Here is a 26723-nt window from a genome sequence, read left to right as displayed (position 1 = left end):
TCAGAAGTTCATGTGTGTCTTAGTTTGAACTGACATGTGGGTCCCTGTGTGTGGCACCAGCTCCTCCTGTGACTTAGGCATTTGCATTTCTTGAAAGATGAGTCTCGGCGTCTGTGGCTGAAGTGCTTTTCTGGTCTGTTCTCTGGACGAGTGCCCCGTACTTTAAACACCTTCAAAGAGGAGCTCTAGTTTGGACTGTCTGCAGTGAGTTTCCAGAAACTCGTCCTCAGCCGTCTCCTGTGACTCAGGGGATTTGGCCATGAAGGGACCTTCCCCGCATTTTTTTATATTCCAAAGATAGTTGTGTGGAGATACTGTGGAGTGGAAGAGCATGCCCGTCCCACCCCTCTAGCCCCACGGCCGTCGTCGTGGTGTTGGTGGGCGGCCTTCCATTGCTGTGGACAGGTCACCGGGTGAACCTGCACATGTGTGATTTTGTGTTCACTTCTTATCCGTGTGTATTGTTCATTAGACTTAAACATGTCTGCAGTTGTGTTATTTCACTGAGCTTGCTTAATTTACTTAACCATTTCTCTATTGTTGGACATCGGAATTGCTTCTTACTTATTATAATTACAAAAAATGTAGGAAACGGTTCTAGGAAGCGAATTACGTGAACTGCTAAGCACCACTGTTTCTGTGGTCACAAAGGGTCTCTCGCACAGATCCTCAAACCGGCATGGCGCGCCTCCCTGGGATCTTACGGGTCATTGGGTGTTACTGATTTTCTGGTTTTTAAAAACTGATTGTAAGTAAAGGTATATCAGTAACTACTTTACTCACCTCTCTTTTTTCCTCTCTCTTGGGAGGCATCGCACATTGTCAGTTTTTGTTAACTTATCTGTGAGAAGTTTTTAGCGCTGGAATCATGATTTTCTTAATTTTTATGAATTCTTTATGCAATAACTAGACTTGTGCTGCTTAATTTGTTTGCGACTTGGGGTTGCCTATAGAAAGTAGGATTTCAGTTATTGTTTGAAGTTTTGCAAGTTAATATTTTTAATTTAGAGAAATGACATTTATTTCCTTCTGTCTGTTTTTTCCTAGATACTCTCTCACTGGTGGAGGAACTTCGTCCCACTGAAATTCCTTTGGCGTTTGGGGTTTTGTTTTTCCTTGTTTTCCTCTTCATCCTCCTTCTTAAAAGTCAATGAGAGCCTTTGCTGACTCCGCTGAAGAGGCACGCCCTCGGGGGGCCGTGCGCCCGGCGAGGTCGCCCGGCCCGGCCACGTGGCCCCTCGCTGGCCTCGGCCTGACGACGTCTCCGGGTGGGGCGGGGAGGGGCAGCTCCTTCCAGCGATTATTTTATTTTTCTTGTTTTTAATTTTAACCGTAGTGCACATATCAAGGAAAGTGTCTTTAAAAACAAAAAGTAAGCCCTGAAATGTATATTTGGGATTATGATAAGGCAACTGAAGAAATGAAACCTCAGGTATCCTGCTTTAAGTTGATGACTCCCCCTCCCCGGGAGACGGAGAACCGCTCTGGTGGGTCAGTGTACAGATTGTATATAGTGTCATTTTTACGGAACCCCTTTTGGCGTGCATAGGAATCACTGTGTACAAATTGGCCAAGTGCTTCTGTAGATAATGTCAGTGGAGTAAATATTCGACAGGCCATAACTTGAGTCTATTGCCTTGCCTTTATTACATGTAAATTTTGAATTATGTGACCAGTGATTTGGATTTTATTTTGTATTTGCAGGGTTTGCCATTAATAATAATTAATGCCCCTCTCGTGGAACACTCCTATATTTGTACCTCAGCCGATGCAAATTTTCCTCTTGTTTGCCCTTTTGGTACACTTAGAAGTTGATTTCTTTTTTCATCGATGGTACTATTTCTTAGTGTTTTAAATTGGAACATACCTTGCCTCATGAAGCTTTAAATTATTATTTTTAAATTTCTCCCCGACGAAGCGTTCTCTCTCTCGTCTGACATTTGTTTGGAATCGTGCCACTGCCAGTCCTGCGCCAGCTGTGCGTCCTTTCAGTATGATTTTCTGTTGCACCTTGTAGTGAAATCTGCATATCATCTTTCCCACCTAAAAATGTCTGAATGCTTACACAAATAAATTTTGTAACACACTTATTTTGCACCCTCTTCTTGGAACGTGACTCTTGCGAGGGCAGTGTACCTGCCGAGTGAGTGTGTGTGTGTGTGTGTGTGTGTGTGTGCGTTTGTGTGGCACCAGGAAGGAGTGCCTACGTTCACAGTGCTCCGTGTCCCGGTCAGCTCGCTCTGCAACTTTAAAAAACGGTCCTGAGAAGGAATGGGTGAATTTTGCTGATTTTTGTGAAACTGCTCTGTCTTCCCAGGGACCTCGCTGGAGGGCTGCTTTGTTGTCCGCTGGTTTGTCAGCTCAGGGTCTGTATTTTTCTTGGCTTGTGGCAGGGTCTTGCTTGCCTGACACGGGGGTTGGTGGTCCCTGGGAGGGGAAATAAGAGTTCTCGAAGCAGTTCTGCCCTGACTCGAGTACGTGTGGCAGCCTCTCATATTTGTTGATGTGAACCACTGTCATGACTTGTTGGAGTAGTAGTTCCTGACGGGGAATACAAAGAAAGGATTTTTGGAAACAGGGAAGTTACTGGGGACAGAAGGTCAGTCATCTGGCTCAGTGATGGGGGAGGACCAAGGCCTGAGCCAGAGATGTTTTTGGGTGGTTTTTGCTGAGATTGTTACTGGAATGGAGTCTAGTTTTTAAACTCTTAAAGTAAGCTGTGCTTTTTAAATTGCAAGTAGATTTGGGTTGGCATTAATTTCTATAAGGGATACATTTTGCTTAGAGGAAATAGAACCGAACTGCTCATTCCTGTGCATGTTTTTTTGCAGCAGGACTGTTCAAGTTGAATGGTAAAAACTGAGAATGTTTCGTGTTGTTTGGGAGAGTATTCCGTGTGAGGGAGCTGTTTGTGTCCCTGTGTGAGCAGAAGCCAAAGGTGAGTTCTGTCTGTGGCTGGAGAAAGACTCCCTCAGGGAAAAGCAGCTGATCTCCCCGCACGTGCAGCTCGTCCTGCAGAGCCCACGTGGACGGCAGCTTTCCGTTCCAGATGTGCGCGTGGGCAGCAGTGTCCAGACCTGATGCCGATGCCAGCCTCAAGCAGGAGGAGTGGTTACACGGACGGTAGACTGGATTCCAACCACACAGTGGTGTGAATGCTTAATAGATGCTGTGCGTCGGCTGGGCGGTGAGAGCACGCGGCGCTGTCTGACACAGCGGCACGTTACTGAGTTTACGGAAATGGCTTCTGTTGATGAAGCTTCTTGGGGAAGATGTGGTTTGAATGGTGTTTGAAAGTGGAGCACCGCCGCATACAGTCTCTCCTGGTTTGTTACTTGCTGTAGACAAACAGAATCAGCTGATGTGTTTTTAAGGGCATCTTGTTTAGCCAAGGAGGCTAGCATTTGTCCACTCCGGGTCCTTTCTTAAAAGACAGACCAGGTACCAGGGCTACAACAGCACCCACTGTGGGCAATTGAACCACTGTTGGTGTGCAGCCAGACCTGTGAACTTGGCATTCAAGGGGAGTTGATCGTGCCTTATCTGCCTCCACTTCAGGTGGCGGGGGCTTCAGTCAGGCATGACGGCCTCTTGGAAGCGGAGGCATTGGGCTGACTGGCTGTTTACACCTCTTTGAAGTTGTCTTTTCGTGTCTGGCTGGCTGCACGAAGCGAGGTGGCTACCGGTGTGGTCTGGGGGCCCTGGCTCTGCAACACCTCAGTCTTGTGATGGTCTCCCTGTACCCAAGTGCCACACACCTTCTGAATTGGACGGTTTTATTTTCCAGTTGGTCTTTCAAAGTGTTTGGTTCGGTTCTTTTATGCAGCATTTTATCTTTTGGCAAAACATATGGTCTGTTTATCAGCATTTTTATACTTTCTTCCTTGAGAACATGGTGTGTGTATTTCTGCTATAAAATATGGCGATAACTGAGGCGTGCTGCAAGGTGTGTTCTTAGGCACAGGGTCTATCATGCAGGGGTCAGTAAAGTTCCCAGAAACAATTACTTCTGTGTGTTGAGGGAATAGGTGTCTTGTGGTGTCGTGTCCCGCGCCCCCCACCCCGATTTATATGTTGAAACCCTAAGCCCCTGTGTGCTGTTGTCAGGAGGTGGGAGTCTTTGGGGTGAAGTCGTGAGGGTAGAGCTCTCAGGACTAGGATTAGCGCCCTGATCTCACAGAGACCCCTCATCCCTTACGCCACATGAGGACACAGAGAGAAGATGGCCGTCTATGAACCGGGAAGTGGACCCTCACCAGACACTGAATCTGCCACCCTGATCTTGGACTTCCCAAACTGAGAGAGAACTTGGTTGTTTATAAGTCACCCAATCGATGGTATTTTTGTTACAGCAGCCTGCATGGACTGAGACAGGGTATCGCTAAAACTCTGTGTTTCTGGCAGCTTAGTTTACATTACCCACATGATTTGGACTTAGGTTTTCTTTGAAGTTGCAGGGGAACATGGGTATGAGTCACGGACGGGAGCAGCAGACGGGGTCTTGTAGTAAGTTGTGTGACAGGTGTGACTTCTGCAGGGAGAATTTGATTTTGCCATTTCAGCTGTTTGGGGACTGGGGACAGATGCTTCCCAGCCCCAGGGCTCCGGCCCCCAGGTGTGGGAGGAGCCTCAGGGCCCTTTTTAGAAAGCAGAGGGAGCCCCTCGCTGCCCACTGGGCTCTCCCCTTGTCTTCTGTCCCCTTGGACGGTCAGCCTCCTAGTTCTGCTTCCCCAGGCTGAAGCAGCAGGGGAACTAAAATGCAAGTTTCCCAGACACGTTGTTGGTCTCCCTGAGCAGCTGCGTCTGTTCTTTGACACTCGCCCAGCAGTGACCAGCCCACCGCCCCTCCCTGACACACCCGCATTAGATGCGATTAAAGACAAGAGACAAGGTTGGTGGTTTTGCCTTAAAACTTCAATATGCTGGATTGTGGCGTGAGGTATTTTTATTCCCTTTTGTTAGTACGTAGAACCATCTGGTACATATTGTAAGGCAAATGATTAACACATCTCAAGCTACTCATCCATTTGTGTGTTGCCGTTTCCACGTGCGCCGGTCACGGCTCCACAGTCGGGGTTGCCCTGTGTGTCTCGGGGAAGGGAAGTGTGGTGGGGGGGGTCACCCCCTCTGGGGTCTGCATCAGAAAGGGCTTAACAAGACGCAGGGACCAGCAGCCACCCACTCCCCACAGAGAAGAGGCAAATGGATTTTGACTGGCGGGCCCAGCGGTTAATGAACCCTGTTCCCTGTGTTGTCCGACTATTAAGGATGTGCAGTGTCCTACGGTCCATACCCCAGGCCCGGGGGAATGAGTGTAAGGAGAAAAGAACAGTTCTGGAGACGGGCACGGTATCTACCACTACGGAGGGTGCAGTTCCAAACCACAGTCACGGGAGCTCGAGGGACGGGGACGGGAGCCGGAGGACGCCGCCCCATGGTGCAGTTGCGGCCGCCGGAGGCTCCCAGACCCGTGTGGACGTCACAGCTCACAAACGGCCGGTCACTGACACAGAGGTGCTCATGAAACAGACAGCAAAACAGCACAGCTACTACCTTCACCGGACATACCACGCACAGTACACTGACGGTCCCGAGGGTGCGCCGGCCGCCTGCCTCCCGTGACAGGAAGACAGCCCGCTACAGCTTGTAAATAGTCATCACACAATTTGGTCAACTTGTGCCAAGCAGCAGGTCTGGGAACCAGCGTTTCACCGGAGCACAAGCCCCGAGTGGAATGTGGGGTCCTGCAAATTGCTTGTTAATCAAAGATGTAAACCTTACTAACGTTCTATCATTTATAAAAGTAGAAAGATTGGGAAGAAAAACACGAAATCTGAAAATGATCTCATTTGCTTAAGACTGTGCCACGTGTATCACAAACACTGGAAAATCCATTTTTTTAAAATGCAGCAGCCTAGAAATCAAGTGTTTATCTTCTAAGAAAAAGAGCACTTGCCCTGTCTTTTGGTTGAATGGATGTGTTGACACTGCTTTTAAGGTGCAATTGTGGAGGGAAAAATGTCATTTGGCACTCTATTAATGACAGTGTTTTAATACTGGCACAAGCTCAAGACAGCCCACCCAGAGAATGACGGCTGAGGTCCCATTCAGATGAGAGATTAACAGCTGAAAAGACAAGGTGAAAAACGGCTCTGCAGAGACAGATGAGAGTTGCTGGGAAACCACGTTTTTGTTTTCCAGACAGGTGTTAATTTTACTAGGCTTCATTAATACAGGAGAAGGTTTCTTCCAGGAAAGGCGCCGCTGCCGGAACAAACCGACAGACGTGTCCTGCCATCAGTACACGTGAGATTCTTTGTGACTCAGCACGTGGGCCCGGGAGGCAGAGCTGGTGGCACTTCGGATCACCTCCATCCACCTAAGTCAAGAACATGACGATCAGGGACCACTGTTCAGAAACCCATGTCCCTGAGAGCCTACTGCTTGTAGCTGCTTCCTGACACATGGTCCTGCCGTTTCAGCAGAAGAGATCTGAGAGGAAGGCCCAGCACCCAAGTGAATGAAAGCAGGGCCAAGGGTTCCTCCGGGTTCATCAGAGGACTGCACTTTGAGAACCACTGACCTGGCAGAAGTTCCGGGAGTGGGGGTGCTGTTGGCTACTGAGCTATGTCCTTCTCAGGACCGGAGGGTGCGGCCCGCCCTGCTGTGTGGGAGCTCCATTTTATATACTTGAGCATGTGTAATCAGTGACTTTCAAATACCCTGGGGCCATCCAGAGACATTTCTGGTTGTCACAACGGAGGGGTACAGCTGGTGCCCCACCAGCAACGCATGATCTGAGCCAGAATGTCAGTAGTGCTGGGTGGGCCCAGCTCCCTGCCTTCGTGGTGCTTAGAGCAGCACTTTTGAAATTCCCTACTGCCAGGCTCTGCCCCGGCAATGGCATGTGACCCTTGCTGCACCACAACAGGATCCCAGCTTCAGTAAATCCAGCCCTCAAGTTCAGCCTGCCCAGCTGTTTTCCAGCCTGGGTCACATTTGAGAAGTGCTGTGCCCTGGGCTCACTTCGCACCAGTGGAGCTGAGGGACCGCTGCTCTAGGGGTTGGGGGAGGCGTCCGACCTGGTTTCAAACCTTGGTGCTGTTCCCAGCGAACTAATCTGTGCCAGCTCGGAACGGGCAGGGTGGGGTGACAAGTCCATCCTGGAAGGCAGTAAAGACAGGGCGGGGCCCGACCCACTCACTCGCTTGGGAGAAAGCCTTTTGCCCAGAAGAGGGGTGTCCTTTTCCTGCAGGCGCCCCGTGCAGGGGGACAGTTACCTTGCGAACGTGTATTCACTTTCAGCCCTGAAGTAGTACACGTGGGACTTGAAGTGCAGCTTGAACACGTGGTCTTTGTGGATGTCCTCGGCCTCCGAGGGGACAGTCAGTGAGTATCCCAGCAGAGGCAGGCTGGCAAGGGGGTGATTGTCCTGGAAGGGGGCACAGGAGGGGGTGCTGAGTCTGGCTGCAGCCTCCCGCCTGCAGCCACTCTGGGAGCCAAGGCCACCTGCTGTGGGCCTGAATGCGGTAGTGGGCCTGCTGCGCTTCAGCCATCGGTGAATCCACCCCCCTCCCTGTCCCGCTAGTGGACACGCGGCCCCGCTCCCGGTGGAAGCAGTTAGCCTTCACTTAGAGTGGAGGGTCCTGATGGCCGTGGCCCTCCACACCTGGTGGGGCGGCTCAGGGGTGAAGGTCTTCCTCCTTCCAGAGGTGTGTGAGGGCCCGTGAGGCTCTCCCCCACCCTGGGCACGCACCTGGTGTGACTTGTAGAAAAACAGGCAGAAGTTTGTGAACACCACCCACAGCTTCTGCCACCCATTGCTGTTCTTGAATTTCCTCAGCAGGTTCCCCGACAGCTGATTCTGCAAGACAAGCAGGCAGGTGAGGAGCACAGGTGGAGAACCTGGTCACAGTCCTGGGGGCCCTTGGTGGCGTTGCTGGGCAGCCCCCCTGCACTAGGCCCCCAGGCCGGGGCTGGGGGGTCTGAGAACAGGCTTCCTGAGAGTGACTGAGATGCCTTTCTTCCTGGTAAGGGGAGAAGCCCCTGGGAAGTGGACTGAGGGGAGCTGCTTTGACTTTTGTCACCGGTTATGGGTTCAGTTACAGTCCCTGAAAGATACCTTGAAGTCCCAACCCCCTAGTGCCTCAGAATGTGACTGTGTTTGGAGACGGGGGTCATCACACGTGTAACCGGTGAGGAGGCCATGCTGGAGGGAGAGAGGCCGGTCATCCCCTATGACTAATGCACTTGTATGAAAAAAGAGGGAGAGAGATGTTGGAGGCACACGGCAGTGACGTAGCAGCCTTCCGCGCAGGTTTCAGAGGGAGCTTGGCCCTCTTGCCACCTTGATTTCCAGACTTCTGCCCTCCTGAACAGCGAGGCAGATGGTTCAGGTCTCCAAGTCCATTACCCTCAACTGCATGCCCTCCTGAGGGTGAGCCCTGTGCCAGCAGCTCCCAACTGCCACCTAGTGGCCGCAGCTAGATGTCAGCGCGGTACCTCCAGACTGCCCTCTCCCCTGCACCAAAGGGACTTCATCCAGGAGAGAATGCTGGTAGAAGCGGGCATTCTCGTTTAACTCCAGAGCTCCTGTGGGCTCCTGAGCAAGGATGCCCAGAGTGGAGCATGCATATCCTTGCGGATGCTGTAAATCCCCCTCAGTGTCACCTCTCAGAGGACATGAAGGCTCCTTCATGTATGTCCTCGGCATGCCAGGAGCTCATTACCAGGAAGCCCCAAAGAAGAGAGAAATGGACGGTGGTGGTCACACAGCCTTGTGAGTGTAATTATTGCCACTAAATCGTTCACTTCAAAATGGTTAAACAGGCAAATCCGCCACAATTATCTACTCTGCCCCTTTGGGACCTCTCCAGTAACTCGTATTTACTCCAATAAGCTTTCTCAAGGAGTCCCCCTCTGCCAAGAGTTGAGTCTAAAGGGCTCCAGCCTCGAGCTGCTCACAGTCTGATGGGGAGACTGTGGGCTGGTGGTGCTGCAGATGGAGCGCCCTGTTTTCTTGTGCCTTTCCAAGAGGCAGCTGGTGAGGTGAGTTCCAGCAGGGGACGGTGGCAGCCAGAGTTGGGGTTGATGTTTTTGCACCAGCACGCAAGACTGCGAGTTTAGTATGGTGGGAAGGACAGTAGCACATCCTCCTTTCCTTTTACTTCATAGTTTTACACCGAATCAAATACATCCTTCCAGATAGTCCAAAAAACCTTTCTCTCAGACGCAGTTACCTCTGGAACAAGAGACAGTCTGTCCCACAGGGTGGTTGACACAATTTACCAATGAGTCAGGTTCCAGGCCAGTGTTCTTCCCAAGGCACTTTCATGAGGAGGCTCTTAACGCCAGCCTCCTTAAATGCTGGAACATGCCAGGGTATGTATGGACTCTGATTAAGTCCTTCTGGCCTTGCCATCTTTAGAGACCATTTGGTTTTTAATAATTGCATCCACTAGTCCTTCCGTGCTCCCCATTGTCCTAGCGGCCTCCAAAGTTGCCACCCTCACTGAACCCCTGCTCCCCTGGGCTTCATTCCCATATACACTTCAGTCTCCTACTCAGGTGCCATGGCCCCTGAGCTCTGCCCCCCCCCACCCCCCCGTCAGCAGTACTCTCAAGAACCTGAACCTTTTGTCTATGCGGATGACCCTTGGGTCAGTCCCCAGCCTGGACTAGTTCTCCATCTGCTGCCTGGATAGGGGAGGTCAGCAGCCCCCTCACCTGGACTCCCTTCTTGGAGGACAGCCTTTGCTCTTCCCTCTGCTTGGTTCCCAGCTGCTCCATCCCTACTGTGGACGGACTTATGTCCCACTCCAAAAGCTATATTCAAGTCCAGAGTACCTGTGAATGCCTTATTTAGAAATAGGGTCTCTGCAGCTGTCATCAAGTTAAGATGAGGTCATACTTGAGCAGGGTAGGTCCCAATCCCAATGACGGGCATCCTCATAGGAAGAGGACTTTCTAACAGATGCACAGGGAGGTGGAGGCAGAGACTGGAGTGATATGTCCGCAAGGCTGAGCATGGCAGAAGCCAGGAGAGGCCTGCGACAGATCTTTGTTCATGGCCTCCAGCGGGAGCCAACCCTGCCTCCACCTTGACCTTGGACTTAAGGCCTCCAGCCCTGTGAATTTCTATTGTTAAGCAGTTGGTGAGACTGTGAGAGCAGCCACAGGAACCAAGAGCCCGCACGTCAGCTGGCCCCACTGACAGTCTCAGCGTCAGCACCCCCACATCAGCTGTGCCCACAGCATGCCCTCCCTGGCTGGCCCAGGAACTTTCTGTGGAGGCCAGCTCAGCTCCACCCTCCCCCCAATCATCCCCATTACTCATATATCTACCCACACAAGTCCCAACAGAGGCAGAATCGGAGAGAGAAAGCGGTTATGTCATTGCCATCTTCAGACCACACATTCCCAGGGGGTTGCTCTCCTGTGCGGCAGCTCCCAGCAAACTTCCTCAAAGGGCCACATACAGCAAATATTTTAGGTTTCTTTGGGCTAAGAAATAAAATCAGATGCTTGTAGCAACCATTCAAAAATGTAAAACCTGGTTCTTAGTGGACGGGCCGTAACCAGTCGGGGCAGGCAGGATTTGACCTGTGGGCCACGGTGTGCAGGCCGGTCCCTGACACGCAGCTGACCCACCCCGCCCAGAGGCTCCCCTGTGCCAGCCTGTCCGCCCAAAGAGCCGGGCTTGAGAAGCTGTGTCTGGGCCGCATTCTTGAAGGGCCTGCATGATGAGGGTTTTAAGCATGAGGGTTTTAAGCCCACCAAATTCCCATACCTTGCCCTGCCCCCTGGCTTCCCTGGGCTCGACTGGACAGAACAGCTCTGATAAGGTTTTTTGCGGTGGGGGGGGGGATCAGATGGTCACTGCTTCTTCCCTGCTCCCTCTTGCTGGAAAGATCCCCTGACACCTTGAGGCTTATGGCCTTCCTGGAAGGAATCTCCAGTTGGCCAACTTTGCCAACGGATGCAGTGGAAGTGTGAAGGGAGGGAGAATCTGAGGACAGCGCGCCCCTCGGGGAGAGAAAGTCCATCCCTGCCGGGGATGGAAGAGAGGGAAGGCTCACGGCAGGCGGAGCCCCACCACCATGGCAGGGACACGGCCCCTGAGGATAAAGATGTTTTCAGGAAGAAGCAGGGGTTTCAGATCATTATCTGCACAAAAGCAGTTCCGTGGAACGATGAAGGTCACTTCCAGAGAAGCAGCTCAGAGAATCCCGATCAACTATCCATCACAAAACTGGCCCGTTTCCAAGACTGCTGGTCCAAAAAGCAAACAAACTACTGTTCTTGGCTCCCAGTCTCTTACATGACATTTCTGGGGCCAGGCATATTCAGGAATTCGAACATTTCAGAAAGATAATCCTGTGCCTGCACTCTGTCACCCCAGGTACAGTGGTCTGAGGCCACAGCTCAGAATCAAACACAGTGATTCTGTAGTTTAAAACACGACACTCACAAAACCAGCTGACAGCCCCCTTACTGGTCAGGTCACATTCTGCTGCCAATGAGATACGAAGAGAACTTTGTGGTTTTAGAGCTTTCTGAGCTTGGCATGTTCGGAAAGGGAAGGGATTATGGACCTGGACTGGAGGCCGCTTAGGGGATGGGGTTTGGAGAGTTCTGGAAAGTTCACAGTGGCGATACGGGGGAAAGCCAATAGAGCCAGCTTCTCGCAGGTTCTCCCATGACCCAGATCCCCTGTGGCCCTGGCTGGCACCAACTTTCAGACCACACCGCCTCCTGGCACCCGATTCCAGGGGCTGCTCCAGGGCGTGGTAAGCACAGCACCTGGGCGGTCCGTCCAGAATTCTCTGCGCGGACACCCAGAGACGGCCTCTACTCTAAGGCTGACTCCACCAGAGACGAGGACATGGGGGAGATGGCCCGGAGAACGAGAGAAAACAACATAGGCAGCCTGGGCCAGATGGAGGCCAGAAACCGTGAAGGTCCAGGCCAGCTCATCAGCCGCGCATGCTCGGAAGCGGGGCACCCGCGGCCCCGCCCCGCCGGCTCCCGCCCTACCTCCACGGCCACGCTGAAGTCCACCATGGAGACGCTGGTGTTGCGGTGCCAGCACACGTGCACCATGGTGTTGCCGCGGTGCGGGGCCTGGCGCTCCAGCGAGGTGCGCGAGGCGCTGAGGTCGTCCTCCGACTCCTGGTCGCCCGCCGCCTCCTCGGGGGACTCTGCGGCAAGAGGCAGCACTGCCATCTCTGCGTGCCCGAAGAAGGGCCCGTTTCCCACCTGCTCCCCGGAGCCGAACGGGAAGTTGGGGAACCCCAGGTACCCACTGAGCAGGAAGTCACACTCACAGCCGAGGGCCTGGCCAGGGCCCCATGCCAGGGAGCCCCAAGAGCTTTCTCCCCCTGGACGCCAACACGTGGCAGTGCTGGCCCAGAAACCAGGATTCCCCCACTTTCTCATACTGTTTTAAGGCTTTTTAAAAAATAAACTTCTAAAAAATAACTTCCTTGATTTTTAGCTTGAAACACACACTTAGACTGCAGATCGGGGTGCACGGGGAAAAGTGATTTTCAATGCAGTGGGATCCCCTTCCACGGCCAGAGTGGTCCGCCTCCCCCTGGCCGATCCCTGGGCTTGTGCCAGTGTGTGGGCACTTACTGTTGTCGGGGGGGCTGCTGGCCAGGAACTCGGGGGCGGGGCCGCTGCTCTTCTCTGCCAAGTCAATGGCCATCTGTATGTCCTCCACCCACTTTTCCATCTCCGACCGAGAACTGAGGAGAGAGGATGGTCAGGTTTTCAGGGCACAGCAGGTGGGGTGTGGGGTACCGAAGTAGACAGTCCGGCTTCCTGAGTTACCTGGCAGCCACGATAATGGACTGGCGCTGGCCTCGCAGGGTGAGGCAGTGGGGCACGCCCCACTCGTCTTCACTTTCCTCGATCTGTGGGGCGAGTGTTCGTAACATTACTGCCAAGCAGGGAGCGGGACACTCAGTGTGTTTTCAAACGTTCACCCAACTGGTTACAGGTCGGAGGAGCCCCATTGGAGAATTCCCAATTGGAAGGGTGAAAGTAAGGTCAAAGCGCATTGAATTTTTTTGGCTGAGCCATAAACTTCCCTCTAGCTGACCACTGAGAGTGTGGGGATAATCCAGGCAAATAATCCCGTGCGCACTGGTGCCCCATCTGTCTCTGCCACCCAAGGGCTGCAGAAGACGGAGACCCGTCCACTGGACATGCTGGGAGGAGGACAGGCAGCTTCCTGGTCTTTACTGCACAGGAATGGTGAGGACGGCCCCTCAGGGCCCTGGGGCCAGGCCCCCGGCAGTGAGAGGCAAGTTCACACCACGTGGCCACGGCAGCTCGCCTGTTCACTAGATTGTAGAAGGAACATCGCCGTGTATCCCACATGCAGGAGGAGGGCTGAGGTCCCAGAGACCCTCCAGGGGCCCTAACAAGGCCCAGGTTTCTCCTGGTGCCTGTGACATTCTCATTTCCTTGTCAAGTCCCTCTTTTCCTTCCTCGTGTCATGGTCACTGGCTCTTGCTTCCTTTAGCCAGGTCTGTACCCTGCAGGCAGCCCGGAGGCACAGGCCCCAGTCCCGAGCCCAGGACGCATACTCACGGTCATGCCATAGAGTGGGAGCTGCCCGTGAACTTTAAACTGGTTTGAAGCCGTCAGCCCCCTGCTCGTGTACAGCAAGACGTCGTTGAACTGGAACAACAAGGACAAGTGCGGCTGAGATGAAAGGGCCCCGTTTGAAATGCACAAGTGCGGAAACTGCGCTTTCAAAATCCCACGTGAGACAGTCCGTGGATCTCAGCAACTCCAGCCTGAGCAGTTCTGGCTGCTCCTCCTGCCTCCCGGGTCCCCTCTCTGGGGTGGTGGAGGCCTAGCCCCATGCTCTGTGCTGGTTCCACAGCCCCAGTCACTGGTCGTGGTGACGACAAACAGCTCTCGCCACTTACCAGGAAGAACATGCGCTGCTGGAGCCCCTTCCCGGAGAGCTTGCTCAGGCTGCCCAGGCGGATGAACTCCTGCAGGGAAGAGAGACCCGTGAGCTGGCAGGGGGCCTGCGACCCCTAGGCCACGCGGAGACTCAGCTCTGTTTGGGATGCCTGCGCACACCATGGTCCCTTTCCCACTAAAAACCACAGCGACCATGGCTCCAGTTTACTGAATGCTGTGCCATGCACTCTCTAAGCTCGTGTCCTTCCCCGCCACCTGCAAGGCAGGGGCCACCTTCGGCTCCACCACCAGAGAGGAAGCTGGCGGTCAGAGGTCCAACGGCCCAGGCGGTGGGGCTGGGTTACACTCGGGCTTATGCTTAACCCTTAGGCCCTGTGCATTGCTGGCTGCGAGGAGGCGATAAGGACCCCCCAACAGATACAAAGTGGCAGCAGGGGATAGGGAGGACGGGCCCCAGGAGAGAACTGAACAGAAGAATTGTCTCCATGACTTATAATCTGGTTCTCAAAAACTAGTAGCTGTGTTCCAGAATTAAAGAACCAGAAGCAAATGTGTCTGAAGAGCTCTTCCTTCTGACTGTACACTCTTGAGGGCAAGGACCATTTGGGGGCACTTAAAAAGAAAAAACCACAAGACTATCATTTAAAAAATTGTGGCAAAATACATATAAAATTTAGACTGCATGACGTTCAGTGCGTTCCCAGTGCGCACTCATCCCTACCACCTAAGTGCAGAATTTGTCCTCATCCACAAGGAAATCCGTGCCCGTGAAGTGGTCACTCCCATTTCCCCTCCCCCAGCACCTGGCAGCCACCAATCTGTCTTACGTCTCTATGGATTTAGCTAGTCTGAGTATTTCAGAGAAGTCACACATGTAATACGTGGCCTCTTGTGACTGGCTTATTTCACTGAGCAGTCAGTTCATCCACACTGTAGTGTCTGTCAGAACGTCCTTCCTGCGGCTGAGCGGTCTGTGGCACGGGCAGACCACACTGTCCTCTCACCTGGTGATGGACACGGGTGTTGTCTCCCCTTCTGGCTCCTGTGCTGCTCTAGATGTTCATGTGCAAGTTTCTGTTTGACACCTATTTTCTGTTCTGGGTACAGAGTGGGATTGCTGGGTCATATGGAAGTTCTGTGGTTAACGTATAAAGGGACTGCCCAACTATGTTTCCCCAGGACTGCTTTTAAAACACAGCTGCAAGTTCTTTGACTGTCTTTCCATAGCGGCCAGTCTCTGTCCCCTTCCCTAGATGTAGGTGGACTGGTGACCGATTTGACTGAGTATGGAAGTGACGCTATGTGACCTTGACGACTAGGTCATAAAGCTACACGGAGCCTCTGCTTTGTCCCTGCGAACACGTGCTTGGGAACCCTGAGCTGCACGTAAGCAGCGAGACCCCCTTGAGTCCAGGCTCAGGAGGCCCCTCGTGTGCTCTCTCATACGTGGTCCCCAACGAGCCCAGCCTCCAGCTGACCCTCTGTCACTGCCACTTGGAGCAGAAGAATCCCCGGGCTGAGCCCTGCCCCATTCCTGACCCTCAAAACCATAACATACTCAAAGGTTGTTTTCAACCACTAAGACCGTGGGTAGTTTGTTATGTGCCGGTAGGTCCCTGAACACCTGCCACAGGTTCCCTGTGCCCATTGCAGCTCACGAGCCAAGAAGAGGGACTCATCCAGTTCATTTTGATTCTATAGACTTTCTGCACAGCCTGACTCAACTCTTCCTTTGGTCCTTTATGAAATGGCGATCAAAGACTATATCTGCTAGTGATTTAACTGACATATTTTGGAGTTCAGCAAAGTGATGGAAAACAAATACTCGCTGGTCCATGGGATGGATGCTAAACAGATAGTAACAATTTGGTGTGAAGAGATGGTGTCTAAGGGCCTGCTTTCATCAAAGTAGGGGATCTGGGACAAAGAGGGGTGACCTTAAGGTGCCGTCACTCCTGTTCCCAGCCCACACAGCTGACGTTACACATGTGCTTTCTTAACGGATCTTAGGGATGTGGGATGGGGAGGACGGCTGGCATGAGTCACTCACTGCAAAAGGGCAGGTGGGCTCAGTCCGAGGGGCAGGGGCCTCCCCAGAAGGGCGATGGGTTTGGATCAATGCCTGAGGGTTGGAGACAGAAATGTCTCTTGCCCAGAATGATGTTTGTTTTTGTTTTGTTTTTTAAGAAAAACATGAAACAGAAAAAGAAAAGGCCCCTGATATCCTTAAGCTCAGGCTGCTTCCTTCTGGAAGGAAGTTCAGTGTCCAGGCCTCTGAGTTTTAATCAAGCGGACCCCAACTACCCTCGGGGAACAGGTCTCAGGCACAGAACTCCGAGGACGGAAGACCACAGCCTGGGGCCTGGCTCAGGCCAGGGTGTGCTGGGGCCTTCCGCCTGGCAGGGTGTGACTCAGTCTGCCCGCAGGGTAACCCTGAGGGCCATGGCATTACGGCTGGGAGCTAGGGTAGGAACTGGACTGCAGGGAGCTCTGACGTCATCTGCTAACCTTTCTGTCTCAATTTTTCAAATTCCACAAGGAGATAAATCTCTCAGAGCCGTCTTACCGCTCATCAGGTTATTCGATCATTTAAATGAAAGTGACTCAATTAGCTTCCGTGTGTGGTGCGCGGCATCTTAGAACTTGCCCCTCTGCGGGCCTCAGTCTCTCCTTCCCATTTCCTTCAGGGTTGACTTGAAACCGTGAAGGGCCATCAGGCGGGTTGACAAACAGAAGAATACAGAGATAAGGCGGGTCTGCAGTGCATAACCAGCACCCCAGTTTAACTTGAAATTGAACCCAGGGCCACCTACTCCAATCCACTGGTCTTTTCATAGCCCCATGGAAACTATGCCTCAGGGTAAGCAGTTCTTCACAAATGCTCTGTTTGCCACATGGCATAATATGCTAAATATTTTATAACATCCAAAGTTAAGGGAAAATTTCACTGATTCCACAAAGCTTGACTAAGGCCCCCATGTAGACGGGTCAGCGTGACTGTTACGGGCTGGGGCCTGGCAGAGTCTGCTCCCCGGCAGAGCTGAGGTAAATCCCAGCTTTAACTTCTACCCGGCACTGACCTTGTAACCCTTCTGACAAGCCTGGATAGCCGGTATTCTGGTCAGTTTGTAACTAGGCTTCCCAACAGAAACACCCAAATATCCAGAAGACGAGGGGCGTTCCTGCATCTTCCCTGAGTTACACAGGGTGAAAGTTTCCAGGGAGGCGACCTGTCAGCTACGACTAGAAGCCCCGGACAACTGGATGCTGGTCTGAAGACCAAGGAAGGTATGCGGCGGATCAAAGAGGCGGAAATTGCCTTCTGAACCAGGGTGAGGTGTCGTTCGAGAAGAGGCGCTACTGGAGAAAGAGCCCACAAAGAGATTTGATGAGACGCAGCAACCGACTCATATTTTTAGTTCCTGGGCAGTGACTGCTTCCTAGGGTGAGACCTGGAGAAAGGCAGGTTACCTTCGATTTTTAAAATGCCCATGGGGGTGGGAGAAGTATACAGCTCAGTGGTAGAGCACATGCTTAGCACACATGAGGTCCTGGGTTCAATCCCCAGGACCTCCATTAAAAAAAAACAACTACAAACAAAACCGTAAAATGCCTATTGGCCTGGAGGGAGCACATCTGGCAGCCAGGCTTCCTTCCTTAACTGTGAATCACCTACATGTCATGAAGGATGCCGGGGAGGTGAGGTCAGTAAGAAGTGGGTGTGCCTCTCCCAGAATCGTGTTCTGGCTAAAATGGTATTTTAATTACTAAGAGAAAGTTGCGTCTTTAAAAAATACTCTTCTTATTTACGTGGAAATTGACAGCCTGCTTTCACACACTCTGCTTTCTAGCACCATTTTACCCAATTCTGAAGAAAATGGTTTATCTTCCATTTTCATTTCCCTAAATTAAAAGTAAGCAGTCTCAAATCCCCTCAGAAAATGGTGAGGGAAAAAGTAAATAAGCAAGTCAGCCAAGAAGGAGAAAGAGCAGAATATGAGGCCAAAGGGTGGATTTATCTCCTAACACAAGATTTTTAAATTGACACTGAAATGTTCAAGGCATTTTCCCAGCTGTCCCTTAGGAAGGAGGCTATTTTAACTCGGGATGTCCACATTCAAAAGGTTCCCATTTAAGTCACTTCAGTGTTGCCTTTCTGGCTTTACCTCCAAAGCCTGCAGAGAGCATGGCCACTTACCCTTCCTGGAATCACAAGATTGTCAACGCCAATCAAATCTTTCTTGAGTTCATGCAGCTTCTGGAAGTTCTCCATCTTGATCATCGTACCATGAAGCTGTGCGGCCATTTCCGTGATCTCCGCCAAAGCAGCTACGGAAGGAAACACAGAAAGTTCAGCATTAACGGCAGAGAAGGGTCGCTTCCCCCATCGTCTTTGCGCTCAGTTCTGCAGGGTAAAGTCCTCCCACAGCTGAACTGTCAGAAACCATCCTCTTCCAGAGAAAATACTGCTGTTTCTCAGCAACACGAAGTGAGTGATTTACATTATGTATTGATTTGCTTTGCTTCAGTTTCCCCTAAACCATCCTGACAATGTTAACGCCCCCTGCCTGGCTCCGGGTGGACAGCCGTCCTTCAGTGAGAATCTCTCGTTGGTATCCAAGGGCAGCAGTAGAGGAATAGGAGTGCCTAGAGTTAGTTCCCAGGACAGAGATTTTTCTCTCCTCCCTGTTACCTGGGAAGAACAGAGCAGAGTGAGCACAGAAAGCAGCGAGACCACGGGAAAATCTAGGGCAAAGGAAGGGTCTTTCTGGCAAAAGGTCTGATAATGCAGCACCTTCGGGTAACGAACGTTCCAGCACACCCCAGTTCCTCCTTCTGCAGACATGGTTACCAAGACGGTTTAAAGAACAACTGCAAACTCAATTCTCCGCTGTGGGCACATCTCCCCCTACCCAGGGGCATCCAATATGGAAAAGGAGCTAGTGCCCAGCTGGTGCGAGTTTGGGTGGCACGCCAATCCACAGTAGCTGAGCATTTTGGTCAGCTTGTCAAGGGAAAGCAAGAAACGTCTGTCCATGGACCTGCGATCTTCAGGACCCTGAACACCCCCTCCCCCCGCACCTCCAGCCTGGCTGGGAGACACTCCTTTCTCCTGCTTCTCCTGAGGGTGCAAATGGAATGCCTCCAGCTGCTTATCACAGAGTGCTCCTCGTCTCAGCCAGAGTGACAAACCCAGAGCGTGCTCTGTCTTCAGACATGATCAGCTGACTTAGTCCAGTCAACAGTTTGGCAGGCAGGGAGGGTCACCAAGCCTGGAGGTTTAGGCACAGACAGAGCCTTAAAGGAGGAGGAGGACTGCACCGGGGAAAGGACCAGGAGCTGGTGGCCAGGAGTCCAAGCAGAAGGAACAGAATATGCTGAGACACAAGGCAGCAGGGTTTGTTTTAAAGACTGCCGTCTAAAGCAAACCAAAATCCCGTCACGAGGCATTTCTGTTCTCCTTCCATAACTGCCAACGTCTCAGTTATCTTGCCAAATCTTCTAGGTGGTCTTTCTAAAAACAAAGATTAAGTGTACGGTACTTTAGGCAAGAGGCAGGCCTTGACATACTAACAGGTGTGCGATTTCATGTAATCTGTCGAGCCACCTGCGGAGGGCGCACTCTGCGCACAGACGAGCTGGAGAGTGTAGGGGCCCCAGCAACAGGCCTCAAGCCTGGCCTTCGAGGGACCTGCAGTCCAGGCCAGGGAGCTCAAACATCAGAAGACCATATACAACACAAGACTGATGACACAGGTCAGAAAGACAACACGAGGTACGGTGGGGAAAGCATAGTCTGGAATGCCAGCTCTGATCTTTTGCCAACACTCCCAAGCCCTTTACCCACTCTGAGCCTCAGTTTTCTTATCTGTAAAATGGGCTAACAACACTCATGGGGTTGTTAAAGGAGTAAAAAAGCATTTATGTAAGTAAGATGCCTGGCAGAGTACCTGGCCCAGGTGCTGAGCGAGGGACAGAGGATAATAATATCAGGAGCCAGGAGGATAAGGATTGTCAAGAACACTGGTTCATGTTACAAGTCAATTACTTTCCCGCTGTGTGACTCTGGGCAGATTCCTTAACCTCTCTGGTTTCAACAGCCCCCATACGTAAAATGAGCTCACCCCTGTCTTGTCGGCTTCTGGTGAAGATTGAGAGCTAATACAGGTGAAGTGCTTGTGGTGGCGACCTTACAAACGCCCCACAGCAATGAGCGGTAGTATTTGTTACAAATCATTTTCCAAGGCCTGTCCAAGGGGGGAGTGATGAGGTTCCACCGTGTAGGTAGAGGAAAGCTTCCTGGAGGGGGCTGACTCTAAGTGGAGCTTCTCCAGGGTTCTTGGCCCTAAACCATTCAGGATGGAAGGAGAAAATGCATGCGAGAGGGGATGGAAAAGAGAATGATCATCATGATCATCACTGCTTTCTTTATGGGGACGGCCAAGAGAAAACAGAAACTACTGGACCAGGTCCTAAAAAGTATCGGCCCCGGGTCATTATGGAACCCGGGGACACAGTATCCCCGCGCCGCCCCGAAGGACGCTCACCGCGGCAGTCCCGGAAGTCGGCGTGGCTGGGCGGGTGGTGCTTGCACAGCCGCTCCAGGACCTGCTTGTAGTGCATGAGCCGGTGCAGCGGGCGCAGGAGGAAGGTGTTGAGCGGCAGGTAGCACACCTTCTGCAGCTCGAAGTCTCTGCACAAGCTCTCCAGCCGCCGGGAGCCCCTGATGCTGGTCTCCAGCGCCTCCAAAGCTTCGCTGTGCTTCCACAGATGAGCTGCCAGTTGCTGGTGGGCAGAAGACAGGGGAGGGGGCGAGGAGGAGGAGAGTCCCACTCAGCCACGTGGTCCACCCAGCGTGACTCTCAGAAGTAAAGCTCCCCTTTGCATTCATTACTTCATCCCATTTATTTAATTTGAAGTTTAATATTTCACAAATTAAATTCTCAGGACGAAATCAAAAGCTCTTAATGCACTGAGCAGTTTAAAATAACGCAGGGATTGTAAGATACTAGAGATGTATGCATAACATTAGACATGTGAGTGTTCTTTTAAAAAGGAGGCTGGCAAAACTGAGGGGAAACAAACGAATGGGAGCTCCTTCAGGGGGCTTGGGGTTTTCTCCTAAATGTCAAAAAGTGACAAATTAGGCCAGGGCCACTCAATAAACATCACATAGTTAAAAAGTACATATTTCTGCTCAACTCCCCCACTCTGCTCATATAATGACCGAGCATTTGCCATGAACCACCTGCAGGACTCCGGGGAGCGGACGGGACGAAGACTCCGTCCATCTCTACCGGGCTCTGACCAAGGTCCTCTGCTTGAGCAAACTTCCACCAGGCTCCTGAACTTTCTCCCAGACCCATCTGTGCACTTCCCCATACAACCCAGTTTTAGTGAGAACCCTGCCAAGTCACTTCACCAGCACTTCCCACCCTGGATATCTGTTTACTCTCGACATTGGGGTCTGCAGCCCCAACCACCCCCAAGGGATGTCTGAGCACCCGGCTTGTCTTCAGCAAAGAATCCTGCTAAGTTGGCTCAGCCGGAATCCCCCTTCACCTGTGACGTCCCCTCACAGTAATTTTCCATCCTCCGGCCCCGCCCTGTCCTTGGCTGTAGATTCCCACTGGCCGCGGCTGCACTTGGAGTTGAGCCCAGTCTCTCCCCCACTGTAAAATGCCCTGTGGCGTCCCCACACCTACTGTGATGGTCCTGAATGAAGTGTGCTCTGCCACCTGTAACAAGTGTTGTTACAGATCTTTTTCCTTTAACGGGGTGGTGGAGACAGATGCGGGGTAAGAAGTTTGGTGACAGAGCATTCAAGAAGGAATTCCTCCCTCACAACAGCTGTGGTCCTCAAGTCTTCCATCGTCACATCCCAGAAGTGGGCTCACTGCGTGCAGCCGACTCCCTTGTCTGGACTCCTAAGTCCAGCATCTCTACCCCCAGGCTCATAAAGAGCTGGAAACGCAGTGAGGCCAGACACCAAGCCGACACCCCCTGCTCAACTGCGGCTGCCTGTGACTCACTAACCCCAGGCTGGTGCCGCCACCAGCCCGCTCCTCAGGACAGGAATACCTGGAGATGACTCCAGATGCCCTCATTTTTTAAATCCTTCACCAAGTCCTACCAGTTTGACCTCCTAAAAACAGCAAGCCCGCTCCTGTTTTCACCCCATGGTCACTGCCCTCGTTTCGGCCACTGAAGTGGTGTCTGAATCAGGGTCTCTGCCTGCACACCTGACCCCTGACTTTGACGTCTGTCAGAACTTCCATCAATTGCAGTTGAGAATGTCACCTCTTGCTTGGACTGGGACAAGAACTCCCACCATGTCAGGACAACCTGCAGGGTCTCAGGGCACACGGAGCCCTCATCGTGTAAATCCTCCGCCCTCCATCATCACCTCTTACCACTCAGCCGGGCCACCTGCTGAACCACCTGCACTTGAATGTGCCAGGCCCTCGTGCCCAGAGCCTCCGCACACGAGACCCCCGTTCCGAGACCCCCCCTAAGCCCCGGCCCACGTTCAGGGTCAGCTCTAGCCCTTCCCTGAACTTGGTGCCTCCTCTTCCTCCTGTACTTCCGCTGCATTTGTCCATCTTAACCCTTATCACATGGTCTCCCTGTCGAGTTTCTTTTGTGACCTATTTTTTGAAATATGGTTTCATAGAAAGTTGCAAAGACAGGTAGACGGGGTTCTAGGCACCCTTCACTCGGCCTCCCCTAATGCTCACATCTTGTCTAACAGCCCAACATCACAGCCAGGGAACTGACACTGGGACAATCCAGAGTTTATTTGGATTCCGCCACTCATACATGCCCTCGCTTGTGTGTGTGTGTGCATGTGCGTGTGTGTGTGTAAGTGTGTGTAAGTGTGTGTGTGTAAAGTGTGTGTGTGCATGTGTTAGCTCTGTGCATGTTTTTACACGTGCAGTCTGTCCTGTCCTACATCCTCAGGGCCTGAAACACACAGTAGGTCTCCACAGATGTCTGCTGGCTGCACGTGTTAAATGAACAAATGAACCAACGCCTGCTCCCCACCGAGGCAGGGGTCTTGTCAAGCCCTGAGTGCCTGGAGAGGTGAGTTCAAGGCTGTCAGAACACAGAGTAGAATGTGAACGGTGGGGGTGGTAAGGGCTCTGGAAAGATCGTCTAGGGAAGGCTTTCTTTGTCAGGTTTAGCGTTTGGACTGTATTCTCTAAACCACATAGAGACAAGGACAGTTTTGAGCCTAGTCAGTCTGGCTGTGATATAAATGGTGGATGATGTGTGGTTGGGAGGCAGCTGGGTGAGTCATCGTGGACAGAGAGAACTGAGACCTAGAGGGAATAAAGTGGTAGGAGTTTAAGAAGGAGAAGGGGCAGGACCTGGAGGCTTCAGGAGACAGGGCCCAGGAGTGAGGGTCACAGCCTGGACGGCCGGTGAAGGGTCAAGACGAAAGGCAACGGTACCCTTTGCTTGTGCGGAGTCTGGAATGCCTTTGGGCATCTGGGCAGATGTTTCCAGTTGGAAGTTCACAGCCCAGGCTAGCGATCACGAGCAGGGTATCTCTGACTTTTAGGCAGGGTTTGGAGCCCCTGGCCTGGCTCCCTCAGTCCTGTGTGGAGGGTCTGGGAACAGCCGCAGGGGAATGTCAGCATCCTTGCTGAGCCCTGCGCGCCGGTCAGTGCATGGTTCAGACGGGGAGACACTGCAAGCTGGATTTCACCCTAAGCATCTTGGATGAAAGTACTAACCAGGGCTTCTGCATCTCTAGAACCTCCTGCTGCGCCCCTCCACACTTTACAAAAATTATTTAAAACTAATGATAACAACCACAATTAAAAAACAAAACAAAACACGTTTCTCCAAAAGGCTGCCAGAGACTCTGAGCCTCTCCATCTGTTTTTATGCTGCTTGCCCAGAGCTCCACGCTGTAAATGCTCGTGGCATCGGCACAGTAACCAAGACACCAGCCCAGCCGAAGCAGCCGGCTACATGCAAAAATGCCAGCTCGCTGGACGAGAGGAAGACTCGCCAGGGGTGGACATCAGGTGTATTCTAGGAGGTCCTGGGTGCTCGGGGAACAGGAGGGAGGATGCCCACTGCACGTCAGGCCTCTGTGGGAGGGACACGAGAGCTGGGAGACAGGACAATCTCAGGCTGTCCCTGAGGAGATAGGGAGCAAGCTGGCAGGTCTCCGCCACTGTCCCCCGAGGCCTGTGATGGCGCCCGCCCTGGTAATCTCAGGTGCAGGGAGCACCATCAAAAAAGGTAAAAACAAAACTGGGTCAAGAAAAGGGGCACCACGTGGGAAAAGAGGCTTCCTACGAGGAAAGTAACCGGGAAGAACACCAGTCACAGACACATGTTAGAGAAGAGAGAGAAGACGCTTTTAGCAAGTGACAGAAGCCAGTCTGAAGGGGGCTACACGGTGTGATTTCAACTGTATGACGTTCTGTAAAAAATGGCGGAGACAGTGAAAGATGAGTGGTTACCAGGGGCTGGGGGAGGGGAGGGATGAATGTGTGGAGAGCAGGATGTTTTAGGGCAGTGACATCACCCTGTGTGATTGCCGTCACGGTGGGTCCAGGACATCATGCCCTTGGCAAAGCCCACAGAACGCAGGACATCAGGGGTGAGCCCTACTGCACCCTGTGGCTTTAGTTAATAACAATAACGTAGCGATACTGGTTCATCAGTTGTAACAAACCAACCACAGCAATGCAGGATGTCACTAACAGGAGACGGACAAGTGGCGGGGTGCCAAGAATATGGGAACTCAGTGTGAGCTTTCTGCCCAATTTTTCTGGAAACCTAAAATGGCTCTAAAAATAAGATACATTAATAGGAAACACTAAGGAAAGTGAAAAGATGTCGGTTACCGTTACGTGTGAGTTTTGTAATCCACCTTACTTATGGCATTAAAAATACTGCAGTTGCGGAACACTGGAGATAACTCTTTGCTGCTGCTTTTTTTTTTCTTTTTTTCTTTTTTTTGCATAGGATTCTGCCATCCTGATGGCTTTTGGGGACTCTCTCTGATATCCCCCGAAGAGGGGGCTGTTGCTTTCTGAACACCGTGAAAAAGTGAGCAGTAGGCTCAGGGTCTGTTAAATAATAACCTTGAACTTCATTGAGAGAAACAGGAAATCCCTTGACTAGCTTCAGATCCTATGTCTTCTGTGTCCCCTGCCCCCTGCTCTGCCCCGACTGTCCTCTCTCATGAGATACATCATTCTAAGGGGAACAAATTCAACACCAGTTAGACTCTTGGGAATTAATTCAAACCTCAACAATAACTTTTACTCTACGGGTACCTTAGACGTTCTAGGTGCTCAGCCAGTGCTGCGTGGATGGACTGATGGCTGGGTGGACTGAAATGGTGGCATGCAAGTGACCTGCCTTCTTTAGGGGGTTACAAGGTTGTTCTTAGTTATTAGTTAAGGTTATTAGGCAGGCTCTGGGCAGGAAGATTGCTTTAAAATGCAAATACAGGCTGTCTTCATATTCAAAAGACAGATTGTGTGAATCAAGATAGTACATATTAAAGGAATTATTTATGGATTAAAATGAAAATGCAGAAATGAACATTTCAGATGGAAGAGCTGGGGCAGATTTCAAACATGAGGTGGAATCCTGAGCTCTCTGCGCGGACTTTCACTCTCCTGTACCGCTGTCAATACTGCTGGATGGTTAAAAATACACTTACCTGATAAGCTGGCTTCAAGTCACAGAACTGACTGGAATTCCTACATAGCCCTGAATCCAACATTTTTTCACACTCACAAGAAGCCAAAAGAACGGACTGAAAGTGAAATGTTCAGGCAACCCATGTTTTGCCTACGTAATTTTTCAAGAGTGTTGAACAACTCAGACACAGAAAGTACCTGTTGTTTTGGTTACAACAGGGAGCTTGCGAAGAGGAAAATACTGACGGTGCTTATGCGGGGTGACTGGATTTTCCTTGATGCTGCCAAATAAAGTTATCTGGACGGGGCAGAGAGCATCCCCAGGGGCGTGCTGCATGCAGACTGCCAAATCAGGTGTTCGTGGGAGGGGGACCGCGGCCACGGCCTCGGGCAGCCCCAGCGGCATGTCCCCCGGGGGACCCCCACCCCCCAAGCCCCCGAGCAGCCCACCTTCATGTCCTGAATGTTCTTCAGCATGACGTCCCCGATTCTTTGGTAATCCCCTCTGAGGTGGGCATTCGAGCGGCCTTCCCTGAGAGCAGAGGGTTGGAGAGCAGAGCCTTAGCAGTGAACACACCACCGGATGGCGTTCCCGCCCCCGATGACAAGGTATCAGCGTTGATGCCTGCCTTTCCAACCACATTTAGACACCCCTCTGCGTGTCACAGAATGTCAGCACCAGAAGGAGACTCTGAAGTGACCCCACTCCTTCTGCAAAGAATTCGGCTTTGAAAGACATTTTAAATTGGTCTCGTTTTACTTTTTTTTTTTCCTTTCCATCCACATTTGGGTGATTTTCTCAGTGTTAGAACAGCGTGGAGATGACTTGCAGGAACAAGCTCCTGAAACTGATTCCATCTTACAGATCGGAACCAACAGACATTTTAAGAAGCAAGACTGAGCCTCAAAATCAAGGTGTCTGCTCCCAAGAGCCCTTAGTCTGAAGCGGACAAAGGGCTGTGTGAAGAGCCCCTGGGAAGAGAAAAATCCAACTGAGAAAGTACAAGAAACTCAGGCACAGAGAGGGGCGTGGGGAGAATGACCCGGAAGAAAGCGGGATGGGTGTCCCAGGTACGGAGATGGGTCGGGGTCCCCTAGACAAGG

The 26723-nt window shown here is 51.9% G+C and overlaps 2 protein-coding genes across 9 annotated transcripts in view; one reads left to right on the top strand and one right to left on the bottom strand.

The window, feature by feature from the left end:
* Positions 1-2090, top strand: part of STK24 (serine/threonine kinase 24) — a 92414-nt gene extending 90324 nt beyond the window's left edge. The window contains exon 11 of the mRNA XM_072976481.1: positions 1048-2090. Coding sequence (XP_072832582.1) covers positions 1048-1084 — 37 coding nt within the window. The 3' untranslated portion in view covers positions 1085-2090. The remainder of the gene's footprint in view (positions 1-1047) is intronic.
* Positions 2091-6165: 4075 nt separating this feature from the next.
* FARP1 (FERM, ARH/RhoGEF and pleckstrin domain protein 1) overlaps positions 6166-26723 on the bottom strand; it is a 332832-nt gene continuing 312274 nt past the window's right edge. For all 8 annotated transcript variants that reach the window (XM_072976475.1, XM_072976476.1, XM_072976477.1 and 5 more), the window contains 11 exons: positions 26070-26151; positions 20493-20730; positions 18143-18273; positions 13944-14012; positions 13600-13689; positions 12835-12917; positions 12637-12749; positions 12037-12200; positions 7757-7864; positions 7281-7432; positions 6166-6379 (listed from right to left, as the gene is read on the bottom strand). In XM_072976475.1, the coding sequence (XP_072832576.1) occupies positions 6298-6379; positions 7281-7432; positions 7757-7864; positions 12037-12200; positions 12637-12749; positions 12835-12917; positions 13600-13689; positions 13944-14012; positions 18143-18273; positions 20493-20730; positions 26070-26151 (1312 nt within the window). In that variant the 3' untranslated portion in view covers positions 6166-6297. The remainder of the gene's footprint in view (positions 6380-7280; positions 7433-7756; positions 7865-12036; positions 12201-12636; positions 12750-12834; positions 12918-13599; positions 13690-13943; positions 14013-18142; positions 18274-20492; positions 20731-26069; positions 26152-26723) is intronic.

Source organism: Vicugna pacos, chromosome 14, assembly GCF_048564905.1.
Source record: "Vicugna pacos chromosome 14, VicPac4, whole genome shotgun sequence".
Classification (NCBI taxonomy): Eukaryota; Metazoa; Chordata; class Mammalia; order Artiodactyla; family Camelidae; genus Vicugna; species Vicugna pacos.
Note: the sequence above shows the minus strand (reverse complement) of the source record. Positions and strands in the feature narration are given on the sequence as shown.